Genomic DNA, 27,658 nt, shown 5'->3' with positions numbered 1-27,658 from the left:
AAACACAGAATCAAAAAACAAGTGTTGACACACGTGTCTCTAAAACGAACGCTATCTGCAGCGACGGAATACGCACGAGGTGCTAAACGTTACATCACCAATGTTTTATTAACTACATGATACACCTGTCATGTTGCAACCAAAGATAGTCAAGCGTTAAGAACTTAAGCTTTTAAATGCTGTTAGCTGTTCAAAACACCCCAGTATTCACACAGATACGGGTCCATGTTCTGTTACACCACAAGACACTGCTGTGAATAAGAATAGCATCTGACATCATATTTCTTCTTAGGGTCATTTCCAATGGGATGTTACCAAACCGAATGTGAACACTGTATTTCCTTTTACTGAAACAAAACACTTTTTTTGTTTTAAAAGCACAAATTTGTAGGAAAAAAAGAGGAAAAGAAAGAAAGGGAGAAAAAAAAGTAACCATAGTGATCACACAGCATGTGGAGACAGACCACTGGAGGAGCTGAGTGCAGTCTGAGGGAGGGCTGCAGCTCCCGTCTGCGATGGCTTCATCTGGGTTGGATACGTCGGTGGATTCCACACACTCCCCTGGAAGACTCAGCTCCTGCCCTGGGGCTGTTTCAGGTGATTGACAGCTTAGCCCACCTCTCTGTCGGGGGTGTGGACGCGCTGGCCCCACCCATCCCGAACCTATCGGTTCCCACCTCCCTCTCTGTGTCTCAGGCTTTAATCTCAGCCGGGGGGCAGTACAGCGCATCGGTGTTCTCTGATGACAGCTCCTCTGTCAAGAGACAAATCAGAGCATTTACAACCTTTACGCTCCCCAAACAAGAACTGTATGTGTAATATGAAGTATATATTCTTTATATGAAAACCTCCCACAAACGCAGGTTGTGTCTCAGTAAACTCAGTGACCCAGGCCCCAATTCTGCAAGCTGCACCCCGTAACTCTTGACAGCCCACGGGTGTGAAGGTACCCCACGCGCATTATTCCTTTAGGGCTTACCAGGGAGGACGCACTTCCACAGGCCGTACGTTTTGCCCACGGCCGTCTGCCACAGGCGGAGGGTCCCATCCTCGGAGCCGCTGGCGTATAGCTCTCCATCTGGGCTGAAGCGTACGCAGTGCACGGGCCCAAAGTGGCCCTTGTAGGACTCTGGAAAGACAGAGGGGACGATTTTAGTACTCACACGCACACGGACCGTTCAGCTCCGGCAACAGAGCAGGTCAAGTGAGGTGCGGCACACTTCCCTTTACACACTGAGCCCCCTAGACACCGCCTGTACTGGGACAGTGACAGTTGTTCAGTTTCCGTATTACAACACGCAGGATTATGGACATGAGAGCGCAGAATGTCACCTTTATTATTTTTTTCCAGTAATTTACATTACAACTGACAAAACCCTACAGAAATCACAGGCCATATAGAGGGCTGTCATTCTTGTAGCTTGTATATAGGTACAAATCAACAAAACTCATGGTATCAGTTATTTAAGGTCTGCACTTTATATGCTCTTAAACTGGTGTTAGCTGGTCACAATTCACTTTCAAATCTTGGTATTTACAACAAATGTTCCAATATTGATTTGAAATAATTGAGTAAAAATCAGCAAAGTGGAGTTAGCATCACACAGTGGGTCCCAACTAATTGAGTTCTGGCTAACCATTGCCGTCGACAACCATTTTTCGTTAGCCGCGTTTGCGTTTTTTGGAGGCGCCATTGCTTTGCGCTCCTACCCATTTCCTCCTTGGTGCTGTAGTCGTATTTGTAGAGCTTGAAGTCATCGCCTCCTGCCACAAAGAAGTCTTTGTCGGGGTGCAGTGAGGCAGAGTGAATAGAGGCAGGGGCATCCACGGTCTTAATCAGCTCCAGCCTGCAAAGATCATGCTTACAAGTTACAAATGGCAGTCAAGACTCCAAATCCAAGACTCTACACACGAAAGGTTCTTTCATTGGTAGCCATGGAAACATTATGGGCAAGGTGTCCCTTTAAGGTTCCTAGAAAGCAATTTCATAAGAGCAGGTGTGACAGTCCACACACACCCAACACTCATTTTCCATAGCAGTTTGTTTTCATGCAAACTCCTGCTGCACAGGCTCAGTCGGTGGGTCTCTCCATGTCTGGCTAAACCAGAGAAGGGAATCTCACTTACATATGAGCGTCGTAGAACGCGACAGTCCTTCCATAGGTGATGACCAGAATCTCCCCGTCAGGTATGTATTCCATGCTACTGACAGACGTTTCAAATGAGAGAGTCTTCACGATCTCCTTTGTGTTTCTGTCCCACAGGCTGCGGAGGAGGCAACAAGAACAGGACAAGATCATGTTGTTGTCTCCACTTTCAGCAATTTTCAGTTTGTTTGGTTTTTTTTAACCATGTATGGGATATGGGCGTACATTTCTGACTATCCTTAGAAGTGGCTATGAACACGGCCATTAAAAAATTGAAAATTGCCCATAAACTGTCAGGTGTGTCCCTCAAAAATGTGTGTCTGCTCATGTGATCCTGTTTGACAACGTCTGCTGCGTCGCGTTCAGGGAACAAGCTCAACTTTGGCTCTTTGGTTTTTTTGTTTGACAAGTATTCTTTTACTTTCTCAAACAATCCATTATTTAAGAGGAGCATGTGGGTTTTACACATGGACAGTTGTAGTTGTTTGTATAGTGTCTAGCTGACTAGTACTGACACTGCATTCCTAGATAGCTAAATTAGTGAATGTTACTTTTTAAAATAAATGATGTTGCTTGTTACCTGTGAGTATATTTGAAATATGAAGTCATACACTTAAGACGTTTTTCATTTTTTTGTGCTGAAATACATCTACATTTCATTCTTTGGGGTTTGTTTCCACAGTTACTTTCAGAAAATTCAAGTTTTTCTGTGTTCCTGACAAAAATGGGATTCTGGAGATGCATGTTTCCAAGGACACTAACAATCAGCTCACAGGACGATTGTGCTGCAGCAGCACAGAGCAGAGCACAGCGAACAGCAGAGCAGAGTGACCCAAGACCAGCAATGACTCCTACAGACACAAATGACTGAAATCTGGTTCAGAATCATAATACAAAAATCACTGTGCATATCAGACACTAGTGCGGGTCACTGTGCATATCAGACACCAGTGTGAGTCACCGTATGGTTTTGTCTTCTGCAGCTGAAAGAATCTGTTGATCGCTGTTGCACCACAGAGCTTTTTTAATGGCAGAAGTGTGGCCAGAGAATTCCTGAGGATCTGGAACAGAAACAAAGTTTACAGAATAACAGACTGATGTATTCCCTCACGGGTGGGCTCACACACACAAGATTTCTCTCCTTCACAGCAACCTAGTCCTGTGATGGTTCATACCTGCTTCAGGCTTGCTGAGGTCATATATGCGTAGCACTTTGTCATTTCCACCAGTCAAAAGACAGTTACTGTCCTGTTGATACAAACACCACAGGCTGGTTTCATGCGGTTAGCAAAGAGACACACAAGAGTCGAGAGAGATCAGGAGAGCTTGTTGGTTTTGCATTCGTAACATATAAAAGCAGCTTGAGAAGAGACTCTGTAGAGATTTCTGAGATTATGTTTTCTGATAAACTGATCACTCAGCCCTGTGATCCAAAGCCACTGTTGGATTCTACGGGAGACATAAAAAATATACTTGCTTGGTTTGGCACATTTGCTTCCTTTGTGTACATACTGATAAGAGCAGACCTGATTTCAGTGTGTGATGTTCCCATTTACCATAATATCAGCAAGGTTACAAGGGAACACACTGTTCCCACTTTTCAGGGTTTCTGAAAGCAAACGAGCGCAACAGGCCCTTCTGATAAAGGTGAAACATTATTACAACTCTCTCTGATACACGCGGACACAAACTGGTGTAGCAAACTAGCTGCATAAATTCCAAATGCCTTATTAACATTTTTCTATAAGGGAAGTGCAGTGGTGGCTATACATCACTATAATGTGAATAATATGGACATAATATGGATAATGACATCACTGTAATGAAGGATAATGAAATTATCCTTTAAATGGATTGTTCATGACACAGTCAGTGTAAATACTCCACTGAATACCCTTGTGTCTCCTATAAATGAACGTCACCCATAACATTTGCAAAATGATGCACATATAATATGTATGTAGACCACAAGACCTTACCTGCGTGAAGTTAACACATTTGACGATGTGCTTGTGCGCCAGCGTGAGAACCTCATCACCTGTGACTGCATCCCAGACTTTTCTGTATGATCAGGCAAAAACAAAAACATCGCAGGTCTACACAACAGCAACACTCCACCTCACTCTGTATGGAGGTGCTGCCATACCCACAACTTCAGACACATTAGCGATGTTGTTACTTACGCTGAGAAATCAGCAGCAGCAGTAGCAGCTTTAGTGGCTTCTTTGTTTAAGGTGGCCCCCCAAACAGCGCCTTTATGACCCAAGAACGTGCCGATCCAGTCCCCTGTGTCTCCCTGCCGCAACATCGGTTTGCCATCTGCAAAGGCCCCCAAAAGTGAAAAGATCTTATTAAAATCTTCCTCGGCACTTACTCGACACCCAAGAACTACATCCACAATTAAACCCCTATATCTAGACGAGTCTCATTTGCACGTTAGGGTTTTTAGTAAAACGCGACCTTGTACACCTTGAGGCCAAACACCTACCTTTACAAGCACTGATGAGGAAGTAGCCATACGGGGTTATTCCGCTGAAGGCCAGGTCCACCACAGGCCTGGTGTGTCCGGAGCAGGTGAGCGGGGTTTGCCTCATCGCCATACTTCACACCGAGCCTGCGGGGTGACAGGGCGAGCACACACGGGCCACCGACACTTACGAACAGCCGCACAGATAACTACAACAACATACGCGAGATTTTAAGTGGATAGTTTTAAAAATAATCACACAAAGTCACCAAACTACTAAATCAGGTGAAAAGTGTATGTTGGCTGGCTAGCTACTTAGCCGTTAGCAAATGCTAAGCTAGCCAGCTATCTGGTACACCGACACACAATGATTCCCTTTAGGGTAATTCTGACAGGTAAGTGTCAAAGGACAGCACTGTAATACGCAGCGCCGTTACCGTTACTTGGAGAGCTTTGATGAGAGAGCTCTGTGCCCAAACAGACAGACACTGGGCCACACAAACACACAAGGCTCCTTCACAACCCGTACGACTAACGGCCCGCTACGACCAATAATGCGGACGGACCGGAAGCTGCGTGTGGTGTTTCACAAATCTCCATCCGAGTATCGACAAGCTCCCGAACAGACGTTCCCGCTGTGTGGAGGAGGTGTGTGTGACGCGCAGACTTAGCGATGCTGCTGGATGTCACCGGTAGTGATGATGATCGAAACTGAGGTATCGATACTTTCAATACTAACGTTATACTATCGATCATCACATTAAAATATCGATGTATTTTTAGTCGCTAATTATTTAATTAAATCTAATGAATGTCAAAAAGAGAGGAAAACGAAAGTACGAATAACTATCGTAGATTAGGAACAAGGTCCCCCACCCCTTCTCCCCTCCACACACACACGCACACACAAACTAACCTACCTTCACCTCATTCTGCCTGAGGCTACCACAGTCTATGGTGGCTAATGTAAGTTGCTGCTCTAGATGTAAGCATACGTAGCCTACGTGCTCCTAGAAGCAGGTGTTATTTGATATTTTTGTTCATTTCCCTTAAGGGCATTTGATGAGCCCAAAAGTGCAGAATAGCTCTTGAAAATGTCATATATATGTTATGACATAGGCTTAATGTCATGTTTTAAACTTGTGTTTTATAATAGGCTAACTGTTAATAGTATTGTTATTGATTTCGGGGATACGTGCCTCAGTATTTCTGAATACCGAATTGATAAGAAATTCAGAACCATTGCCAAACTCTGGACATTAAATATCTGTCCACCCATAGAATACATTATATATGTAAAAACGCGCTATATTTTTAATACAAACTATATGTTCATATGCTTAAACAAATGATGTTAATTTATATTAATGTTAACCTTAACTTGGCAATGCATAACCCGTTTAAGGGATGCTACAGGAAAAATACATCCGTGCCCGCTAAATGTGACATGGCTAACCAAAACTCTGTTGCAAATGAATGAGTCATAAGGACCAGCATGCAGCGCGCAGAGGACACACACACACACACACACACACACAGAGAGAGAGAGAGAGAGAGAAAGAAGGCGGAGCAGCAGTGTATTACACACCGAGCTGTTTTAAGTTTGCACACTCGAGCACTATCTCGCGTTCACGGACGTCTGCAGCATTCGCGAGGCTTCGCAGCACCAGATCCCTCAGGCGCGTGTCCAGCGATGGCGAATTACATCCACGTCCCCGAGGGCGCGCCAGTCGTCCCGAAACTCAACGTCACCGTCGACGAGCACGACCACAGACCCGGAGCGCTGCAACTGATAAAAGAAATCCGACCCAACTGGAAACCCACAGAAGTCGAAATGAAGGTGAATCTCGTACAGTTTACCGACGTTTACTCATCTAATTTTCACAGCATGACTGCAAACAAGCCAAAGCGTCCAGCCGGCCGCTCGGGCCTCGCTACAGAGGTGTCGGTCCCCGGTTAGCTGCGTCACCAGCCCGCAAAGCCCGTTGCTGGGATTAACGAGCCGCGCGCTGCGTATTCTGGACGGGAATAACGCAAATAACTCAGATAATCGGCTAATCTCGAGCCCAAACGCCGCACTCGCTCGCTTGCATGTGGAAGAAGCAGGCACCCTCGAGCGTTGGCTGGTACGTGCGGTTTATGTGTAGGTGCTGGAGCCACTCACGTGCTCATAGGAAGCTCACATTTCCTACATTTGTCGAATAGCAGTGAAAAAAAGTTCCTCGCTCTAATTCGATTTGATGTCGTTATAGGAATCGATCTACTTTCTGCTCATTTTGCTTCTTAAAACCTACGTAATGCTGCAGTATGGGGAACGTGGTGCTGGTTGGTAATGAACAATAATCGGATAAAATGAACATTAACAGATACATCTTAGCCGGTAGCTTTGTGAAGACGCGGTAACATGGCCTCAGTTCTGTCTGCGTGTTTCTCAGTGAGTTTGCTCTTGCAAATATTACCTTACTTAGTTACGGGTTTATAAGGTAATTGACACTGTTATTTGATAAAGTCAACGAACCCTCTTTTTAACTTATTTTATATTTTTAGCTAATAGTATAAAGGGCTAAATTGAAAGCACTATCTAGACCAGGCGACCACTGAAAACTATTTGGAATGATTCAGGTAACTAAATGTGCTTCTGTGGTTCTAATAGTTTGAGCAGTTACCTAATGGAAATGTAATTACAACATAATAGATAACTTATTACTCTGGGGTGAAGGATAATTGGTTTCAGAATTTTAATATTTCCTAGAAAGACTAAGCTTCATATAATATTAGATGATCAATTTGTTTCTCTTTTATTTGAAAGACAAGCATCCTTACAAGGAGTGTCAAAGTCACAGTAACCTACCACATTTATTAGAAGAAACTCAAACCTGTCGGTCCAGTTCTACGCCGTCACCATAAATCACTCTTTACATCTCAGGTTCCTCTCAGGTTTTGTATCCGGCATCCCCATGGAGACGGACCTCTTTTCTTCTCCCGCGTTCTAGATGGACCTCTTATCTTCTCCCATGTTCTAGCTTAGTTTCTGCTCATCTTAGGGGAGAAGGTTTTTACATAGCAGGTTCGTTCCATCAGAGACCTCATTCGTCTTTTGGCCACTTTAGCATTGGGTAGTAAATCTCTCTTCTGCTTTTACTGGGCTTTTTATGTACCTGCTCTGTTTCGAAGGGTTCATTTCCCTGCCTGAATTCAACATAAATATCATTCTGCCTAAATTCAGTGTAAGTAACGCTGACTGTAGCTTTAAACCGCACACACAGGAACACTGTTGGAGCTGCAAAATAAATCCTTATCAGGCCTTACAGGCCACTTTAATTCATCTTGAAAGCTTTGTACAGTCAGACCGAGCCCTGTGGTTAGTGTGAGTAGGTAAATGGGTTCCTCCATGTTCCCTGACATGAACTGTTTTCATATCATTGAATGAGAAGCTTATTCAGTTGTTAATTAGTTTAAATTAGTCAAGATTTCACATTTTACTATTAGCTAATTAGCAAGTTTGTAATTTGTTTTAGTGAAACCCACATCCTGGTTTGAATAGCTGACATCAGGGCAAGGCATTCCCAGATACCAGGGAGAAAGCGTTTGCTTGTTTAAAAAGTCAGGATGTGACCTGTGCATACACAATGTGCCAAGGGGGTGGGGCACCCATGGAGCTAGTTTTCCTTAATGTTAACACCAAGTGGGGAACTTGGCACATGCCCATCGCTTCTAACTGGACCAGAAGTAAAATTCCTGATAATCCTGCATTCTCCACACAGTCACTCAGGAATAGGGCAGGAATGACAGGATTCCCAGAGGGAAGAAAACCTGTACACCCTCCACTAATGGTTTCTGTCCCCTTCGTGTCAAAGGTGGAGTCCAACCATGAGTGCCGTGGTTCCTTTTCTGGGACATGAAGAGAAAGGTCCAAGCGGCGCTCCGTGGTATGTCCTGGTTGTTCTGCAGCTGTGGTGTCACGGTGATTGATGCCTCGTATGGGAATGATAAAACATGGGATTAGGTCACAACTTCATTTGTTCAAAAGAACAAAATCTCATCTGTATTGTTTAGGGGTTTTTAAAAATGTGTTTATTTGTATATTTTTTTTGATGGACCTGACTTCTCTTGCTCACTCACATTTACCAGATGTGTCCATAGGGGGTGCTATTAGCAGTTGAGTAGGGGGACTGTTTATGGGTGATGCTTCACATTGATGAAACAACAAACTCGCATTGAGTTTCGCTGAGTAACCTTTGCTAGAAACTACACTTGGCTGGCATTAGTTCACCATTGTTTTGCTGAGTTGTAGTTCACTTATAGAGGAATGTTCCTTGCTTTTCCATGTTCATCCTTCCATTGAAAAGCTCTGTTATATGTCCAAGTCATTACACACACACACACACACACACACACACACACACACACACACACAGGATCCAGGGAAGCACCAGTTAGTTATCATATACCCTTTGTCCAGGCCTAATGGAATATTGCCTCATAGTCCTATCTTTACTGACAGGATGTATGCATATATCCTTAAGTGAGAGAGAGAGAGAGAGAGAGAGACTCCAAACAGACTGCTACACGAAAACAAACCAACAGTCCACAGTAACCACCTCTGAATAGCATAAAAATCACCTTCAATACCTTAAAACTGTTAGTCCCAGTGTGTCCCAACAAGGAGCAAATGTTTTAATGTCAGTTTGGTCGTTTCTTTACAGAAACTTAATCTGTGCAAGGTGCTTTTTAAAAAGAAGAAAAGGGCCTAAAGAAAAAGGCTTAATGTTTAGCTGCTGTCAATCACAAGTCAGTTCTCTATTAATCATTAGTTGTTTAATAGATTTATAACTAGCATGACTTTCCTTTAACCTGAAGTAGAGAGCAGCGTTGGCTTCTCTCCTTAAGATCATTGTATACACATACTGCCTCAGCATAACATTTATATGTTTATTTTTGTTGACTGAACGAAAGGGTCATGATAATTGAAAGTTAGAAGAACCTTTTTACATTTACAGCATTTAACTGACACTTTTATCCAAAGTGACTTACAATTATGAGTGAGTACAAACTTGAATAATTGTAGGTTAAGGGTCTTGCTCAGGGGCCCAACAGTGGCAACGGTGGGATGTGATCCAGCAACCTTCCAATTACAAGCCAAGTACCTTCACCACTGAGTTACCACTGCCCTTGTATTTAAAAACAAATATGTCCAATCAGGTATTTTATGAGTAGTTTTACATGGGATGGTTATTGATAGCCCACAAACCACACTGTACAGGGCAGCTCTCCAGAGCCGATGAACCACACTGTACTGTATAAGATGGCAGCTTGTCAGGGTTAACATCTAAAGCGTTGTCTCCTGGATTCATGATTATTATGTTTTGGAGTTCGGACTGTCCCAGGAGAAACTGTTCCTCACGCAGCCAAAGCCCAGGCAGATATCAGTACAGCGCTGTTCTCTCCCAGTAGCTGAATCATATGACACCGCACATGATGCCCGTAAGAAAAAGCCTTTCGTCTGCTGTTGAGCAAATGAACACCATGAGTTTGCAACTGATGCCATTTCTTTGTTAATACGATTTACGATTTTGTGCATTTGGCAGACACTCTTATCCAGAGTGGACTTACAGTTTTCAACGATGCTACAGAGGCAGGCGAGTGCCATGTTAGGAGTCTCTCTCTATGACTCTTATTACAGCATAGCGCACTTACCCAGTCAGGGGATAGAACCCTAGTCCCCCCCCAGACACGCAGTGGTATGACCCGCTACACTACACTACACTAAAGGACTCTACTTAATGAGGTGCTCCGGGTGCACATTAGTTTCTCGTCGTTAGTGTAGTAAGGCGGTGAAAACGGCTGTCCTCAGTTCGCATTATATTTGACTGGTTCTGCTTCCTCTCCTTCAGTAATGAAGATGAGCAGGAAAAAGCTCCTTTGTTTCCTTATGCTTGTCAAATTTTGCTGTGAGCTGCTGAATTTTGAGTGCTGAAGTCAAGTTGTCAGTGAACGTCAGCTTTTTGATTTGGAGGCATTCACAGTTTTTTTGCCTGTGTCCAAAGGCTTGCGCGTGCGTTTGCTTTGATGACCTCACTCCTGTTCTTGAGCGGAGACTCGGGTTCCTCTTTAAGTGGATTTATTGTTATTGATCATCTCCACCACAGGTCTGTCCTCTTCTTCATTCTATCTAGTCTTAAATCTAAGATCCAAAGTTGTGTATTTATTTAATATCAAGTAATCTGTAAATTTAATATTTACTTTAGTACTGGCTCATAAACCTTCATCAGCAGTAATGTTTATTCAGCTGAATAGTAACATCACTAATGGTTAATGATTTTGTTTGTTTTTTTGCTTGCTGGTTAAAGCTCCAAATTTGCGGTCCACTTTTATTTTATGAACTTGATAATTGTTTTGCTTCCTGGAGCCTAGTTCTTTGTCTTGAGTTATGAGTCAGTTCTGAATGATCTGACGATAAGAACTGTCCACTGTTCAAAACGTAGAATTGAGTGTTGATTTCCGTGTTGAAAGAAAACCGGTGTGAGGTTGAAAGTCTGCAGAGTCGTCGGGGTTTTTTTGGGGGGGGGGCGTCATAAGGAGCCAGAGAAGCCACGCCTGCCACTCCAGGTACCCCCGTGCCAGGTGCAAGAGTGTAGAAACCAGGCTCGTTTGGGATGGTTTCACAGCGGTGTCCTGTCTGAGCTCCAAGATGAGCAAACGCTAGACCTAAAAGATGCGTCGATCCTGAGTAAAGTTAAGGAGAGAAAGATCATGGATCGTCTCTGCTGGAAAAGTGTCTCGTATATCACAGTAACAGGTGTATGAATTTCCCATGAGAAGATTCTTAGATGAGGTCCATTTTATGATACCCGTTACCTGAGAATGTGTGTGTATTACCGGAGAACTTTGGCATCTCTTATGTGCAGGTGCATCTTGTGTTTTGAACCGTGTCGGGGAGTACGGCCAACTAAACAAAAGGAAAGACAGTTCAAGTGTTGCGTTCTTCCCCTGAAAGATTCTTCTTCCTGTCTCCGCAGTCCTTCACCGACGGCATCACCAACAAGCTGATTGGCTGCTACATTGGCAGTGCCCTGCAGGACGTGGTCCTGGTGCGGATCTACGGCCACAAGACGGAGTTGTTTGTGGACCGCGAGAACGAGGTGAAGAGTTTCCTGGTCCTTCAGGCGCACCGCTGTGCTCCGCACCTCTACTGTACTTTCAACAATGGCCTCTGCTACCAGTTCCTCGAAGGCATGGTCCTGGAGCCGGAGCATATCCGCAACCCTGGAATTTTCAGGTAAAGAATGGATGGACGGACACACCCATGCACACACCCGGTCAGCCTAGATTTGTTCAAAAGCAGGGCCTGCCACACAGGTGTCTGATTTCCCTGAGCTCTGGGCCCACGAGGCCGTGGTGCTTGGGTCCTGCGCTCTAAAGCCACAACCTTCTTTGCAACACTACCCTTCTCTTTAAGCACAGCCTCACCAGCCCCAGCTCATGGTGCCCGTCCCCAACCTCGCAGGTGTGCGGGGAGTGCGGCGTGCCCCCGTCTGCTGCCCTTAGGGCCTCTCTCGCTGTTTCAAAAAAGCAAAAAAACCTTCACCCTCTGGCCATGCGTTAATGTAACCATAGTAATATTGCGAGTTGCTAGACCCCAGACCACAGTGACCGTTTTAGTTCATGTGTTTTGTTTTGTTGTTTTTTTGTGCTAGGCTGATTGCACGGCAGCTGGCAAAGTACCATGCCATTCACGCCCACAACGGCTGGGTGCCACAGTCAGACCTTTGGCTGAAGATGGGAAAGTTCCTCTCCCTGGTCCCCACCCGCTTCGAGGATCCAGCCAAGAACCAGAGGTGAGTCCAGCTGGAAGCATCGCGGTTCTGGTGACTGATCCTATTCCATTTGAATCCGTCCTGTTTAGCAAAAGAGGAAAGACCCGTGTTTACACTGCAGGCGCTCTTATCCAGAGCAGCACAACCTCCTGGGAGTTAAACTCGAGATCTTGGTGTTACTTGCACCTTGACCCACCCACATGACCAGGTGATCTACGGGAGCGCCTGTTGTGAGTTTCGTTCACAAGTTGCCTACGGCAAGGTTGGTGAAGTGGTGCGACAGGGGTGTGATGTTTATACTCTGCCAGCACAGAGAGGGTGTTGAGTGCTTGTGACACCACCTCCTCCAACCGTCGAGAGCAACATGCCGTTCTCACTTCAGACGTGTCCAGTTTCTCACAATAGGAATTTGACTATAGACATCCTCCCACTCAAAATATATCCTCTAATTACTAAGGCAAAACAATTCCATTGTGAATTTTGAATGTGAATCAGGCAGTTGAAATAATTTAGTCATGTCACCGTAATATAAATCTAAAATTTATTCTCATCACACTGAACCACAATATTGATGAAAATAATAAGACTATGTATATCATTCCTGGCATTGTCAGTTATAATTGTACTGTTTTTCTTCTCGGAATGCCACTGGAGGAGGTTTGGTGTATGATCTCTTTAGCCCTGGGAGGTCTGCGCTGTGTGTGCTGGTGTGGCTCCTCTGCACCTCCCTGACCAGTATGTGTGTGTCCTCCTCCCTCACTGTTTGTTTGCGTTGTTGTTCCTGCGCATTCCTGCGCGTTCACCACCACGGTGAACTCTCCTGCTTGCGCTCGGCTTTTAAAAGGAACTAAAAGGGCCTGAGCTTATCGCATATTGCGGAGGCACGTCTAACCACTTGCTCCTGATGTATTCTGTCTAACCCAACCCTTTTTTGGAAATGGGTCAGAACTACATCTCGAGCCTTAGTTCTGCCACACCCATGCACGTTCTTCATTTAAGGAATGTGCTTCAGTGCAACGCGTGAGCAGGGCCGTGACTCCAGAAAAATCCCAAGACACAAAAATAACGTATTTAGGGCACTGTAGAGATTGTCAAAGCCAGATTACTGTCCTTTCCTCTCACCACACATGCTGAGTGCGTGCCTGGTCCTCAGTATGCTGATGACTCAGTTACACGTGACGTATATTGTGTGATGTTTAATAAAGGGAAATGACACAATGGCCAGTCACTCTGTGGCGTTAGACATCTACAGTGTTAATTAGCATTAGTGCTAGTTTGCCAGCTAGCTTGGCGCTGCCTGCATGGGCTGCTATGATGATGGAACTCGAGTTAAGTAAGAAAGCTCAGAATATCCTGGAGTTAAACATACCTTAAACATGTGTTAACAATAAAACAGGCAGGGGGGTCTCAGTGGTGAAGGTACTTGACTAGTAGTCTGAAGATTACCAATTGAAGTCCCACCTCACCGACATTACTCAAGTTGTACTCAGTCATAATTGTAAATCGCTTTGGATAACACCGCCAGCGAAATGCCCTAAATGTAATTCACAAAAATCAACATATGGTTCTTGGGAATTTCTGTAGAAAGAAAGTTCCAGAGTACAGGAATGATTTTGAGGAGACAAACCAGATGTTGGCTGATTCCCTGTGCAGTGCATTGACAGATGATCCAGGGAGCAGTTGTGCCACACCCAAATACTGGTGGACGAGCTTTGCCAAGAGCTGAAGGCAAAACTTCAAGGTCCCCACAAAACGAACACACAAACTCTGTGGAGCGTGCACACTGCTGCTGTGCTGCTGCACAGGTTTCTTAACCCTACCTGTGCTCTGTGAATACCTGAGATTCGGTGGGAACTTCACAGAACACTTAGGAAGGGTTTTTTTTGTGTCTGATCCATCGTGCGTTGTACAGTTGCAATTGGAGTTAACTAACCCCTAACTCTTCCCATACTAGTCAGTGACAGCTGACTCCTTAAGCACATACACACTTTAGACTCTGGACAAAAGTGCCTCAGAAAATATGACACCAGAACATACAGAAAAAATTATTCTTTTTAAAAAGCAAAACCTCTTGCCTGTGTGATATGAATTGGGTGATCTGAGTGATGTATTAGATAATTACATGACACCTTTTCCAAAACCACCTGGGGATACAAATGTGATACGCTAGAAACTCGGCTGGATGAACAGGCTTGGATCTGTAGTTATGTCTAACCTGGGCAGAGGTTCGCAGGTTCTGGCCATGGTATCGGATCACGGGAGTGCATGTTTGTCTTTCACAGACAAAAAATACATCTGTTTTAATGTTCTTTTTTTTTAAATGCATTAAATTTGTGTGACAAAAACTACACGTGTGTGTGTGTGTGTGTGCGTACGTGCGTGCCTGTGGGTGCGTGCATGTATGCATGTGCTTGTGCGTGCGTGTTGTGTGTGTGTGTGTGTGTGTGTGTGTACGTGCGTGCCTGTGGGTGCGTGCATGTATGCTTGTGTGTGTGTGTGTGTGTGTGTGATCAGGCTGATCAGCGCAGTGCCCAGTGTTGCCTGTCTGCAGGACGAGCTTGTGTGGCTACAGCACAGTCTCTCCCAGCTGGCTTCTCCCGTCGTGCTCTGTCACAATGACCTGCTGTGCAAAAACATCATCTATCGGTCAGCAGGAGGTGAGTCCTGGTCCCCTCCCCACCTCCTCCTCACCACGCCCCTCATATGCTCCCTCCCCACCATGCTCCCCTTCTCCCCTCACTCTCTCCAGCTAGAGGTAGGCCTGGTTTTTAATTTTTTCACTCGTGATAATCGTTAAAGACACTAATAAAGGGTCCCCCAACCATTTCGTCTAAGGGTCAGGGAGATTTGCAGCTATAAGCTGTTTTATTTATTTATTTTCTTTTGGTTATGTCTGTTTGTGGGGGGTGTGGGGGTGTGCGCGCTTTATTTATTTATTTGTTTATTTATTCCTCGTGTTTTTCGTGTTTTTAAAGCAGCAAATGTTAGCTGGTGGTGCTTTGGGGAATGTTGATGTGTTTTGTCCCTTGTGTGATGCTGTGATACCTTTCTGTGTTCCCCATGAGAAACTGAGTGAGAGCAGCAGGAAAAAGGCTGCCAGCCAGCCGCCGAGGCCGGGCGGGCGCACGATACTGCACCACTGCCTGTAAGAGTGTGCGTGTGCGCTTAGCTGCTGTCACAGACAGGCTTCCGTACGGAGGAAGACGGTCACGCTGACAGCGATCGACGCCACTTCCTCCAGCTAACATTAACTCCTTAAAAAAATAAACCGATAAAAGGGGTGCGGGCAGAGGGGAGGATTTACATGGTATAAGAAATGCTGTCTTTTTCACTCACAGAGAGGAAGAGAGGGAAAAATACACAGAGAGAGTGGAGTTGTGTGAATTGCGCAATATCCAAGCAGTCCGAGCTGTGTTTATGGTTTTTTGTTTTTGTTTTGTTTTGTTTTTGTTCTGTCAGTCAGGAGGTTTTTTTTTGTGGCAGTGAGGCTCCGCCTGTCCAGGATAACCACCTCGTTTGCATAGGGCCTCTAAGCCCTTGTTGTCACTGGTGCTCTCCTGGACCAATGGGAAAGCGTCATGGCCGGGTGGGCGTGTCAGGGGCGGGGAGGAAGGTGCTCGGGCCTCAAATCTCTTAAAGGGGCGGGTGGCAGAAGCCACTCTGCAGTGAAGCTGTGTGTGTTCTGTGACAGATGTGAGTTTGCCCCAAATCTCTTCATCTGCTGCACAGGCCTATAGCCACTGACTGGAGCTGTTCTGTGTGTCCAGCTAGGACGCCAACGGGCCCGGTAACCATCTCACGTGTCTTTTTCTGTAGACCAACACTTCTGTCTACTGTCAAAAAAAAACAAAAAAACAACTCATCGTAAAAGCTCTAAAGCAAAGCTAGTCTAAAAAAGTGCACTTGGACAGCAAGGTTTAGTTTTCACAGACACACACACACACACACACACACACTAGCTGCAGGTGCACATTTAGCTCCAGAAAACCAGTTCAGCAGTTTCTGAAACATTAAAATGAGTAGACTGCTTAATGTGATGAAGGAGTAAGGTTTTGTATTTTGAAATCACTATTCTTATCTAACAGTCCTGACTCGTAATTTCTTTACTGATCCACTGGGGGGCGACATTGTTTATTTTCTTTCCCACTACTTCTTTACGTTGCTTTTACATTTCTCCCTTAAAGCATGATCTCATGGTTATTTTTGCTTTTAGTTGTTAAATGGGCACTAATATGGATGTACGGATTTAACAAAGCCTATCTCTTCATTTCCACGTTTTCTAATCCTTTTAATATTCATTTTCTAAGCCTTTTTATAGAATGCTTTTGCTTGCTTAATTTCTTGCAAGTTAACAGACTTCCCAATAGCTGCTAAGAGGTTGCACGTCTAACTTCCATCTTCCTCTCTGGTTTTGGAATGGCATGGGAATTGTATCGCAGCCTAGATTTCTTGGCTCCGAGTCATGGCTCTCTGCGAGCCGGGATATTTTCTAAAGGGGGGGGGGAGTCTAAAACCTGCCACTATCAACAAAATTGAGATTCCTCACAGCACGGTTTAGCCCACGACAGTCACTCTGCACGTATCTGAGTGTGTGTACCTGCGTCTAATAGGAACCTTTCTCACCTATGTTTCTCCTTTCAGAACACAAACCCTTACTCCGACTCCGTGATTTTAGAGCTCAGCTATAAGCCCAGGTAGTTCCTGTGTTGGTTTGCTAATGCGTAGCTTTGATGTGTAGGGATTAGGTAGGAATTAGGTAGGGATTAACACCACACGCCTCAGTCCTTTTCTAAAAACACACTTCATTTTTTTACCCTCCCCAGGAAATGTCAAATTCATTGACTACGAATACGCTGGCTACAATTACCAAGCCTATGACATTGGGAACCACTTCAACGAATTTGCAGGTAATTTTGTGGGAGTAAAGATAATTACATCCTCGAGGGCAGAGAGCGCACGTAGTTGAAAGTGGTGTCGTGCAGGGGTGTGGCCACTCTGCACAAGACGGACATTGCTGATGCTGTGGTGGATGTGGCTTTGTTTTTGACGGACAGGTCTGAACGAGGTGGACTACAGCCTGTATCCTGGGCGGAGCCTACAGCTGCAGTGGCTCAAGGCATACCTAGAGGCGTATAAGGAATACAAGGATCAGTCCACCGAGGTGACTGACAGTGAAGTGGAGCTTCTGTACGTGCAGGTCAACCGCTTTGCCCTGGTAAGTCCTCTTTGATGCCGTAACCAGAGCGAAGAGACTATGGGCTGTGTCATAGGCCCCCTCCCCCCAGCTCACAGAAATGCCTTAAGCCATCTTTCAATTACAGTAAATTACAGTGTCTGAATCAATATGAAAAGTAACTATGCAAGAGAACTTTTTGCTTTGCTGTTTTGTGCAGCCTGGCATAGTTCTGACATGATAAAATAGGCCTTACTCTTGAGTTTCGATCCCACCCTGCTGCTTATTAAAAAGTACAGTGGGACATTATAGAAGAAGGCTAATGTGACCGCCTCTTGGAGGGTTGCTCACGGTGCCCCTATAAAAGTCAAACCCCTCCCCGCAGGCCTAAAAAGGATAGTGAGGGTGAGGGGGTGTGAGGATATGGGTTAGTGTGTGAGGGTGAGGGATAGTGTGTGAGGGTGAGTGTGAGAATGAGGGTTATCCCTGGCACACAGCTGCCTCCCAGCTCTGCTCACTTGGTGGTGAAAGTAACAGGTTCAGTCTCCTCATGTGGTCACTTGTGTCTCCACTGGAACAGAAACGCAAGTGTACAGGGTGTGATAAAGTGTACAGGGTTTGTTAAAGGTTTGTTAAATGTCCTCACTCACAGGAAATGATCCTTCCGTTATGCTCCATCAACCAGAGAACTTTAAAAGCTACAGTAGTGAGTAGGAGGTGCTGGAACAGTCACGTGGTTCACTTGAACAATACTGGTTTGTTGTGCCCCTTAACCTAATTCTCTCTCCCTCTCTCTCTCTCTCTATCTCTCTCGTGCTTTCTCTCCCTCTGTCTGTCTCTCTCGCTCTCTCTCATATTCTCACTCTAGGCGTCTCATTTCTTCTGGGCTCTGTGGGCCTTGATTCAGGCTCAGTATTCCACCATTGACTTTGATTTCTTGGGGTAAGTGAATGTCTAAACAAATACTGTAGTTAAGCAAATACTTCACTACCAACATCTTTTTCATCTTTACCAGCATATCATTGTTCTATCGTTTTAGATATGCAGTTCTTCGCTTTAGCCAGTACTTCAAGATGAAACCAGAGGTCACAGCACTGAGCCTTCCGGAATAATCTTTCATCCTGTGCTTTGTGCTACTCGTCGGAGAAGGACTGTGGTGGACGTGGGCAGTACCAACCAGGCTGTTCCATATGCAGAAGACTGAACACATTATCCTAGGAAAAACAAACACCCAGAAACAGCTTTCTGTTCAGCACCTTCTCGATCCACTTTTTAGTTTTGTTGACATGCTGAGACCAGCCGCGTCCACACTGTTTAAAGACTGTCAGGGACCTGACGGCGCAACTAAAACAGGAAGTACAGACAAACTGAGGTTCGTGTCAGTAGTTGCTCTGAGCACAGAGTGGTGGGTTTTTAATTCCTTGCCTGACTCTATAGAAGAGATTGGGACCATCAGAAAGCTCAGAGACCAAGACCCCCCCCCCCCCCCCCGGTCCTGTGTCGTGCACAGCTGCAGCTCAGACACTCACTGGTTGGCTTCTCCTGTTTTGTTTATTTCAGAATAACATTTCCTGTGCCATCCTGCCATTACCACACCGTCTCCGACGTTGCTTAGAGGTAGCAATGATTTTTAGAAGCGCCAGCAGCTGTTGTCTTTGAGATGAAACCTACACCAAAGTGCAGAGGTTTTTCGTTTTCCACTCTAATAATGTATGATGGTTACTTTCATTTTACACCGATGTAAGCGGTTTGTATAGGTTTTGTTTGCATGTTTGTTGTGAAGAAATAGTGAATCGCTTGTTTGTGCGCGTGTAACCCGATCGCCTTAATGAGGAGAGCAGCGGAGTGCGCCTCGGCGCTGTTGTGCGGTGACGTCTCCTATGTGACTACGGTGAGAGCGTAGAGAAAACATTGGTCCCAATACTGCTTCAAAAGCCACAAAGTTAAGACTTGCATTAAAGATGCTGTAAGTGATTTTTTAAAAATAGGAACATTTAAACAAACTTTACATTCTGATAGCTATTGCTAACATATCTGTTGTGATTTAAAAAAAAGTCTGACTGTACTGAGATTTGTAATCACCATCTAACGTCAACACAATACAATGGCACTAAGCATCAGAACCCACCTCCTCAAAGAGGCGGTCCTCCCTGCCTGTCAGTCATTTTGTGTGCATGTTTTGGAGGAAGGTTTGGCTGGAGAGGGTGGTATTGACTTCTTTTTTGGTGAAGTCTGGCAGAAATTAGAGCTTTAAAATCAGTTCCAGCATCTCTAAGACATGTCTTGTACTAACACAGCTGCTATCTGGATCAGAATGAATCATTTTAGACTTTTTTGTTGGTCCAATTCAAAATTGGATATATTTATTTCTGGGTCTTGGAGACCATTCCCAAACTTCCGATATCCCAAGCGGTTTCTCTACTGTCTTCACAATTGACCATGGTGTACATATAGATGTATTGATACTGTGAATAGCAGCTCTCCAGATAAAGACCTGTTTGTAAATGTACAGACCACACGTCCAAGTTTCTTACAAATAACCAAGTCAGGTTCTTAAAGTGAGTTTTTTGTTTGTTTTTTAGCAGTGCACTTATGCGTTCTAAAAGAAAAATGTCACGATACACTTATGTTCTCTGAAATCACTTTGAAGCAAATAAGTTGATTACATTAGCCAGAAAGACGTTTTCTGTTTCTTTATAGTGTTGTTAGGATGTTCTGTTGAAACTGATACAATGCTAGTGACAAACACCCCATGCCAACATCCACTACCATGTAGTATATGTGTATATGTACATCTTATAATAAATGTAATATCTTTGCTTGTGTCTTATGAGTAACTGTACGAAGGTGAGATTTTCTTTTTTTAATGAAATACTGTCAAATAAAATGTAGTTACCTGGAAAATGATGAAAACGTGGGATGTGGGGTCGAATTTTAGATTCTGTATTTACCTCTTCTGACTGAAAATAAAAGTCTAAGTCTAATGTGTTCTCCCGCGTTTTCAGTCTGAGTACACGCGAGTCCTGCTTCAAGATTGACATGACGTTACAATATTACCGTAGAATAAAAATTTAGTTTTCATAGTTGCCGCTTGTGTAATTAATGTCCTGCCCGAAATGATTGAGGACGTAACAGTAACTCGACTGGCCAACCTGATAAGTGAAGTGTTGTACGGGGGGAAATGTTGACATGTTGTAAATGTGTAATGTACGGACGGACTCATTAGAAAGGCGCCGCGCTGCGTCTGATTGAGTCCCACAGCTCCGCGTTCATTACCGGACTCGGTAAGCGTTATTCACGCCTCAGCCTCCACCGGCCACACCGAGGCCAAACCGCGTCACAGCCCGTCTTTAGCAATTAGATTCAAATACCAAAAACTCACAAATGTTATCTGCGCTTCGCTATTACGTTTTTGGTTCTCTCTCTCTCTCTCTCTCTCTCTCTCTCTCTCTAAGTTAAACAGGAGAGCCGTCGTATGTGGTTTAGAGCGGCGCGTGGGATAAGATAGGGCAATTAGACCCACTGAACGCTTCACAACAGGTGCTCATGCGCAGGCCCGTGGACTAATGGATGAGACAGTTCTCATCGTTCACAATGTGCAATAAAGCAACGTGCAATCACGGACTCCTGGGCACAAGGTCACGGTAATGCGATTTGTGAAATGAAGACGTAAAAGCCGCCGGAAGCCGCGAACGTGGAAGCGCAATGACGCTCACGGAGCAGGCAGCGCGCGCGAAAATAACGCCGCGAGCGGAGCCGCAGCGGGTCACGACGTCCATTCGTCTTGGTTAGACGTGCCAACCTAATTACGAGCGGAGGAAACAGTAATTAGCGCAAGTCTCACCTCGTTAATCACAAAAGACTCCTCCACTCTATTTTTATCTGATGAATGGCTCTTAAACAGGGGGTATTTATATTTGGGGTAATTGTACACAGCTCGGTCTGGTTTTATATCACTGTAACCTCATTACGTTTTTCATTGTTTAGCAGAAAGTCTTGCTAGTGCTAATTTGCGCACTGTATCAACCAAATATTAAACTTTTTTGGTTTTGTATAAATGATTTAGACCTCGATGGAATAAATGTAGACACGTTTAATGGCATAGAGCATATAATTTGACCAAAAATAAAGAACATATTAGAAATCACTCCAGGCAACAAAATTGTTGAATTAACAACTAATGTGTTGAATATTTGCGCCTTTTGCTTGTCGTAATAAAACACTTTTTAATTTTTTTTAATTCAGTCATTAAATTCAACATTTCATTCCTGTTTGATCTTCAAGATTTTACGTCTCACTTCCTGCATCTATGGTCATTTAATTCCTGTCATTCTAATGTGACGTTCCAAGAACGCACGTGTTTCCGGAGCAATCCCAGGCCTGGGGGGCCGCGCGCTGCCGGATATTTCAGCAGTCGTACCTGCCACTGCCACGAGCCTGCAGACAGCGGACATGCAACGCCTCGAAAACCTTTTCCCAGCAGCGTCCGTTCCGTATGCAGCTCAAAGTGCAGCGCTGGCAAATCTGCGAGTCTATTACCCATGTGACATATGGGAATATTGTCCTGGAGGGTTTCATTCCAGAACATTCCTTCTTCATCAAACTGCTGTTAACCAGATAAAAGTAGAGTAACACGTATACCACAGCCACTGCACAAACGCACTGAGAGAGAGACTCCACAGTGAGTTCTTTCAAAACTTGTTTTTTTATTTATTTTATTTTTTTTATGATGCCAAGAGCTTTGCGATCATCTGCTCAGTGCGCAGGTCGCAGTAATGCGGGGTAGCTGTTGTCCCCGCACTTCCTCACACAAGAGAAAATCCCACAGGCGCGTGGAGGGAAACATCTGGCTGCGGCAGGCTCGCGAAACGCTTGTCCAGTTCCAGCGCAGATTTACCACGAGGAATAGCACGTACCGTACCGAGCGGGATGAAAGGGCCAAATTGGAGCGCTAAAGATCTGCCATAAGATTAATAAGGCGTGCACAGTGCGAACAGATGTGAAGATATGACGATATTCCCCGAGATTACCAACAGCTGCCGTAGGATAACACAAGCGATGCTTGTGTGTCGCGGCAGGGGGTAGAATATGAAGAAATAAAAACGTGTGTGTGCCATCATCACAACGCACTGTCGGTTTTGAACGTTACACATCTGTCAGGACTCCGAGATCAACACTTCACTCAGTGAGCTCCCCGACTAATCTCGGCCCTTTACTTCCTTGGCACCCTGCTGGGATGACAGAGTGAAGCTTACTGTCGGGGCTCACTGAGGCTTGTCCCTGCTTCGCAGCCATTAGCAACGCGCGTGTATCCTTAGACCTTGTCACATTATTAGAAACCCTCGCGCCAGTGTCAGGCCTAGATAAATTAATTGGTCAAAAATATTTTTGAAAAGGTTTCTGTGCTGCCTGCCTTTTTTTTTTTTACTAGGAAGTTCGTAAATTCCGATTACTTTTGTACTAGGACAGCAAGGCAGAACGTATTTGCGCTGCGTAAGAATTAAGCCAAGACAGTCCGACACTGCTACTCGCACACACACACACACACACACACGCAATGTGAGAGCTAACGGGAGAGAGACAGACTACAGTAGAAAATACATTCTCAAGCCAATGCATTCTTAGCCAATTGGTAAAATATTTAAAATACTTACAATTGCTGCTTTTCACGTATACCTGTATAATGCGTGGTAAATGAGTTGTTAACGCTAGAATGCCTGCCAAATAAGTTTATGAACAGGAAAGCCAGCACACTGCAATACACAGAATGACCAACAGATGGCAGCAGAACGCCATCCATGGTATTTGTTGAACACAAGGGCATCTTCCCGCTGCTGGAGGAGAGAAGACGGTCACTCTGGCGTCGCCTCCTGCTCCAGACAGTCTGCAGGCTAAATAATGAGGTTTGCAGCAAACTTAGAGAACTTGGGCAAGCTTTGAACACTGAATTTGTGAAGAACATGGCAGCAAGACAAAGGTGAGTTACTGATCTTTATGGTTTACTATAAAGGCAAAAAACAACATAGGTTTCAGTTGGAGTATCGAATTTGAAAGATAATATTAACAATATGGGAAATATTAGAGATTTAATAAAATAGAGAGAAAAAAATGAAAAAGAAATATGCAATCTAGCCTAATTTTAGCTACTTCAACACAGCTAACGTCGACCGCTTACAAAGGTAAAATTACTCAGCGAAGTTAAACATTTTATTTCTGGAAAACAGTATTTGCAAATTGCAAACAACTCATACCATATCAAAAAAATGCTGTTTAGCAAAATATATGTTTATATAACATATAGCCCAATATCCTACTTTAATCACCCAGTTTGTCCAGTTTCTGTAAATATGGTTAATATTCTCTATAGAGATACTGCCTTTTTATTGTATTTTTTAATCTATTTTTTTATATTTATATATATATATATATATATATATATATATATATATATATATATAGAGAGAGAGAGAGAGAGAGAGAGAGAGAGAGAGAGAGAGATAGAGATGAGATTAGTTGAAAGCACAGAGAAGCACATATTTGACAAACTGCAGCTATGGTTGTTTTGGGTGAATGCAGTGGTGAGAGGCGGAGTTAGTAAGGAGCATCATAATATGACCTGCAGTGTAACCGTGGTGATGGGTCATCTGACCTCCTGTTCTCCTCCTAACCTGCAGTGTAACTGTGGCAACGGGTCCTCTGACCTCCTCTGTTCTTCTCCTGACCTGCAGTGTAACCGTGGCGACGGGTCCTCTGACCTCCTCTGTTCTTCTCCTGACCTGCAGTGTAACCGTGGCGACGGGTCCTCTGACCTCCTCTGTTCTTCTCCTGACCTGCAGTGTAACCGTGGCGACGGGTCCTCTGACCTCCTCTGTTCTTCTACTGAAGAGGATGGAGGGCTCATGGGCACTGAGATTAAAGCAGACGTTTGTTCTTATGAGGAGGCCCGTGTGTGTGTGCGTGTGCGTGTGCGTGTGTGTGTGTGTGTGTGTGTGTGTGTGTGCACGCGTGTGTGTGTCTCCTCTAATCAGCAGCAGGTACATACATTTCTTTGAAACATTTTGCAGAGGGGAGGACATTGTGATATTACCAATATAATTATCATTTCAGTCCAAAATATTTTTTCTGATGCCTGCTGGCCTTGGAGAGGTCCCGTTGCCATGACGAGCACATTTAACCATATATTTTCTAAAATGTTTATCCTTCATCTTTCTACTTTTTTTTTTTTGCATTGCATCACTGGTATGAAAAACACCTTACCTCTTTCAAAGGACACAAAATTAAACTACAATCTACACAAAGGTGAAGGAAAAGGACCAAAATATAAAACCCCAAACAAACAAAAAACCCATATAAATAAATGCTTAACGAATTAGAACAAACGTTCTCATTAAGTTCTTTCAAATGTATTCCCTTTTTCTTTGGATGCAGGGGACCCATCAGAGGCTGGCTGATCTTGGACAAAAAGCTTTGCTTTATTCAACGCATAAACATCGACCTCATCTAAAATAATTAATATGTCCTTGAGAAAAACAAAGAGGCTTCACAAAACCGAGACGCGGCTACAGAAGACGGAAGATGATAATTGTTTTCAAGTCCCCAGCTACTCCGCAAATGAGTTTTGTTGTGCTAAAACACAGCATTTCCTGTCCTTTATTATGAGCTCCGGGGTTTTTTTCTCCCTCCCTCTTTTCTTGCCATCCTGACTCGCGTTAACCGTCCGCTCCGTTTTCTCGCGGCTCGCAGCGCGCGCGCTTTTGTGCGCCAGGCTTTTAACATGTCAGCGCGCCTATTTACGTCTCATCTCTCGCTGCGTTCGCCGTGCACTCTGAACCGGGAGCGACGCGGACCGCTTTACCTCCGCCTTCGCTGCTCGTCGGGCGAGGTCCTCCGTAAACAAGCGGGTCTGGCCTCTGTCCCGAGGAAGAAACGGCTGGATGGTTTGTGCCCTTTTTCCACTCTATAGAGAGATGTTCTTTAAAATGGAAAAAGCCAAATCATTTCTGCCTTTTCCCTCCACGAGCAGTTTCTTTTTTTTTCTTTTTCTTTTTTGTTGTTGTTGATAAATTCAACTTGTGCTCCAGATATTCTGTAGTATTGCATCAGTGTACCAGCCAGGCAGAATTTGTTGCTATATTGTGGTTCTGCAGATTTAATCAGTGCATTTCTTTTTGGTAGACATCACGTTAGAGAACTGAGCTAATCTGAAAGGGAGACCCCAGCCAGGGGACAGAAGACCCCAGCCAGGGGACAGAAGATGTCTTACTGCGTTGCTTTCACAACCCTTCCCCAATGAAGCACATCAAAAATGACACAGGAGCAAAATAACTGATCCAGATAGAACATGTTCTTCTGCAGAACTCACGATCCAGAGAGCTTTAGTATAACCTCCTGCATACCTAATTTATAAGCCTGCAGATTTCACCAAAGACAGGTGACACTAGCAATGAACACAACCTCAAACACCAGTCATTTGTTTCACAAATAGCTTAGGACACAGGGTGTGGAATTTACATTACATCTCATGCATTTTGAATGCAACATTAGTCACGGTGAGGTCACGTGACCTCTCACGTGACCCGTGCCATCGGCCATGCCTCCACAATTTGCTGCGTCTTCCATGAGATGGACTCAAGGGAGTGAGGGACCGGAGGAGCGAGGTTTCCCCCGCTGCTTTACTCTAAACGTCACTCACTCCATCTGATAAATGCCAGTTATACATAGTTCTATTTGCATAGCAAGTTTCCATTAAATCCACGTGTGTCATTACAGTTCAAATTCTTAATTATGCCACAATTTTCCCTGAGGGAAAATTCATGGAGGCCTCCATCTCTCCACAGTCTGTCCATATGGTGTTTAATTAAAAGTTTTCTTAAGGAGTAAATTGTGTTCAATTCAATTAAAAATGTAATGTCATAGCAAAATAATGGGAGAAGCTGCTGTGTGGTGGAGAAAAGAAAGAAGCGCTTTTTTCTGTTTTTGTTTTTTTTTTGTAGTTTTTGCACTGGAAACTGCATATCTTGGCTTTATGGGGGGTGGGGGTGAAGAACGCAAGAAAGAAACGCAGAACAAAATATGCAAGAAACAAATATCACCAAAGCCTCCTACAGAGCATCAGGCCTTAGGCGCCACAAACGAACTGGAGCTATTTCTAGACTCCACTCTTGGAATTCGTACCATGGCAAACGTTGCATTAGAGTTTGGAATTCCTATTTATCTGCGTGGCGCAGAGGCGGCGCTTTGGGGGCGAAGAATAGAGGATTTAGGGCCAACACGGAAACGCGTTCTGCGGGATAAATGAAAAAATAAATAGATAGATTGTGTTACGTCGGGAGGTAAACTGTTGCAAATTTGGTCCGTTGAGAGGCGGTAGAATAGAAATATTCAAGAGAGAGAAAGAGAGAGAGAGAGAGAGAGAGAGAGAGAGAGAGAGTGAGAGAGAGAGTAAACACATCTGGCCAATGAATGAAGAGAGCTCACTTTGAGAAACCAGCCAATAACGTGGGTGCAGTCCTGCAGGCAACATGGGGGCGGGGAACAACTCTCTGCTGGGGGCGTGGCTTCACAATGCCTTTTGAGAACATGCAGCACCTAAGCAGCCATGCGGTAGGTCTGAAGAGTTATGCTGTTTTAGGGACAACCATTGAAATAGAAAAGCAGAGGGAAGTTATCATCTAACACACACACACACACACACACACACACACACACACACACACACACACACACACACACAGAGTGAGCAGTGTGGGCCCCTGAAGCGTAAACAAAGACCTGTGTGTATCGCGTGAGAGGGATGTGGGGACGTGTAAAGAGTCCAGAACAGCTCACTTATTCTGACTCTTAAGAGTAACCAAGGTGTAGGAATTATTCCAGTGCCCACCACACACACACACACACACACACACACACACACACACACACACACACACACACACACACACACACACACACACACACACACATTACTGTGCCTTACTTGTGTCCTAAACAATGCTGTGTTACATTATAAAGGAATCTTAAGGCCGCATTCATGTCTTTGGGCCAAAAGTAAAGC

General features: G+C 44.5%; 2 protein-coding genes and 1 long non-coding RNA gene across 5 annotated transcripts; 1 reads left to right on the top strand and 2 right to left on the bottom strand.

Moving 5' to 3' along the window:
• Positions 1 to 85: 85 nt before the first annotated feature.
• Positions 86 to 6,291, bottom strand: strap (serine/threonine kinase receptor associated protein). 3 transcript variants are annotated; one of them, XM_027026639.2, is made up of 10 exons: positions 6,203 to 6,291; positions 4,636 to 4,761; positions 4,331 to 4,466; positions 4,127 to 4,208; positions 3,323 to 3,395; positions 3,109 to 3,208; positions 2,128 to 2,265; positions 1,711 to 1,847; positions 980 to 1,129; positions 86 to 754 (listed from the first exon to the last, which is right to left on the bottom strand). In XM_027026639.2, exons 2-10 carry the CDS (start codon positions 4,745 to 4,747, stop codon positions 693 to 695), a joined length of 990 nt encoding a protein of 329 aa, XP_026882440.2. In that variant the 5' UTR covers positions 4,748 to 4,761; positions 6,203 to 6,291; the 3' UTR covers positions 86 to 692. The 3 variants fall into 3 exon arrangements, with proteins under 3 accessions (XP_026882440.2, XP_035384125.1, XP_035384126.1); XM_035528232.1 differs by lacking the exon at positions 6,203 to 6,291 and adding an exon at positions 5,052 to 5,187; XM_035528233.1 differs by lacking the exon at positions 6,203 to 6,291 and adding an exon at positions 5,058 to 5,187.
• etnk1 (ethanolamine kinase 1) lies at positions 6,273 to 20,588 on the top strand. The gene is made up of 8 exons (XM_027026635.2): positions 6,273 to 6,454; positions 11,634 to 11,893; positions 12,312 to 12,452; positions 14,946 to 15,088; positions 17,255 to 17,338; positions 17,486 to 17,646; positions 18,473 to 18,546; positions 18,644 to 20,588. Exons 1-8 carry the CDS (start codon positions 6,308 to 6,310, stop codon positions 18,714 to 18,716), a joined length of 1,083 nt encoding a protein of 360 aa, XP_026882436.1. The 5' UTR covers positions 6,273 to 6,307; the 3' UTR covers positions 18,717 to 20,588.
• Positions 16,245 to 27,522, bottom strand: LOC118241720. Its single transcript, XR_004776313.1, has 2 exons — positions 27,485 to 27,522; positions 16,245 to 16,386 (listed from the first exon to the last, which is right to left on the bottom strand). It is a non-coding gene; the product is annotated as an uncharacterized LOC118241720 (long non-coding RNA).
• Positions 27,523 to 27,658: the final 136 nt, after the last annotated feature.

Source organism: Electrophorus electricus, chromosome 7, assembly GCF_013358815.1.
Source record: "Electrophorus electricus isolate fEleEle1 chromosome 7, fEleEle1.pri, whole genome shotgun sequence".
NCBI lineage: Eukaryota > Metazoa > Chordata > Actinopteri > Gymnotiformes > Gymnotidae > Electrophorus > Electrophorus electricus.
Note: the sequence above shows the minus strand (reverse complement) of the source record. Positions and strands in the feature narration are given on the sequence as shown.

Coding starts and splice junctions, on each gene's coding strand:
- etnk1 (XM_027026635.2), top strand. CDS start 6,308: ATGGCGAATTACATCCACGTCCCCGAGGGCGCGCCAGTCGTCCCGAAA. Junction 6,455..11,633: donor CCACAGAAGTCGAAATGAAG/GTGAATCTCGTA, acceptor CTGTCTCCGCAG/TCCTTCACCGACGGCATCAC. Junction 17,647..18,472: donor AGGTCAACCGCTTTGCCCTG/GTAAGTCCTCTT, acceptor TTCTCACTCTAG/GCGTCTCATTTCTTCTGGGC.
- strap (XM_027026639.2), bottom strand. CDS start 4,747: ATGGCGATGAGGCAAACCCCGCTCACCTGCTCCGGACACACCAGGCCT. Junction 4,467..4,635: donor CCTCATCAGTGCTTGTAAAG/GTAGGTGTTTGG, acceptor GGGCCTTTGCAG/ATGGCAAACCGATGTTGCGG. Junction 3,396..4,126: donor AATGTGTTAACTTCACGCAG/GTAAGGTCTTGT, acceptor TTGTATCAACAG/GACAGTAACTGTCTTTTGAC.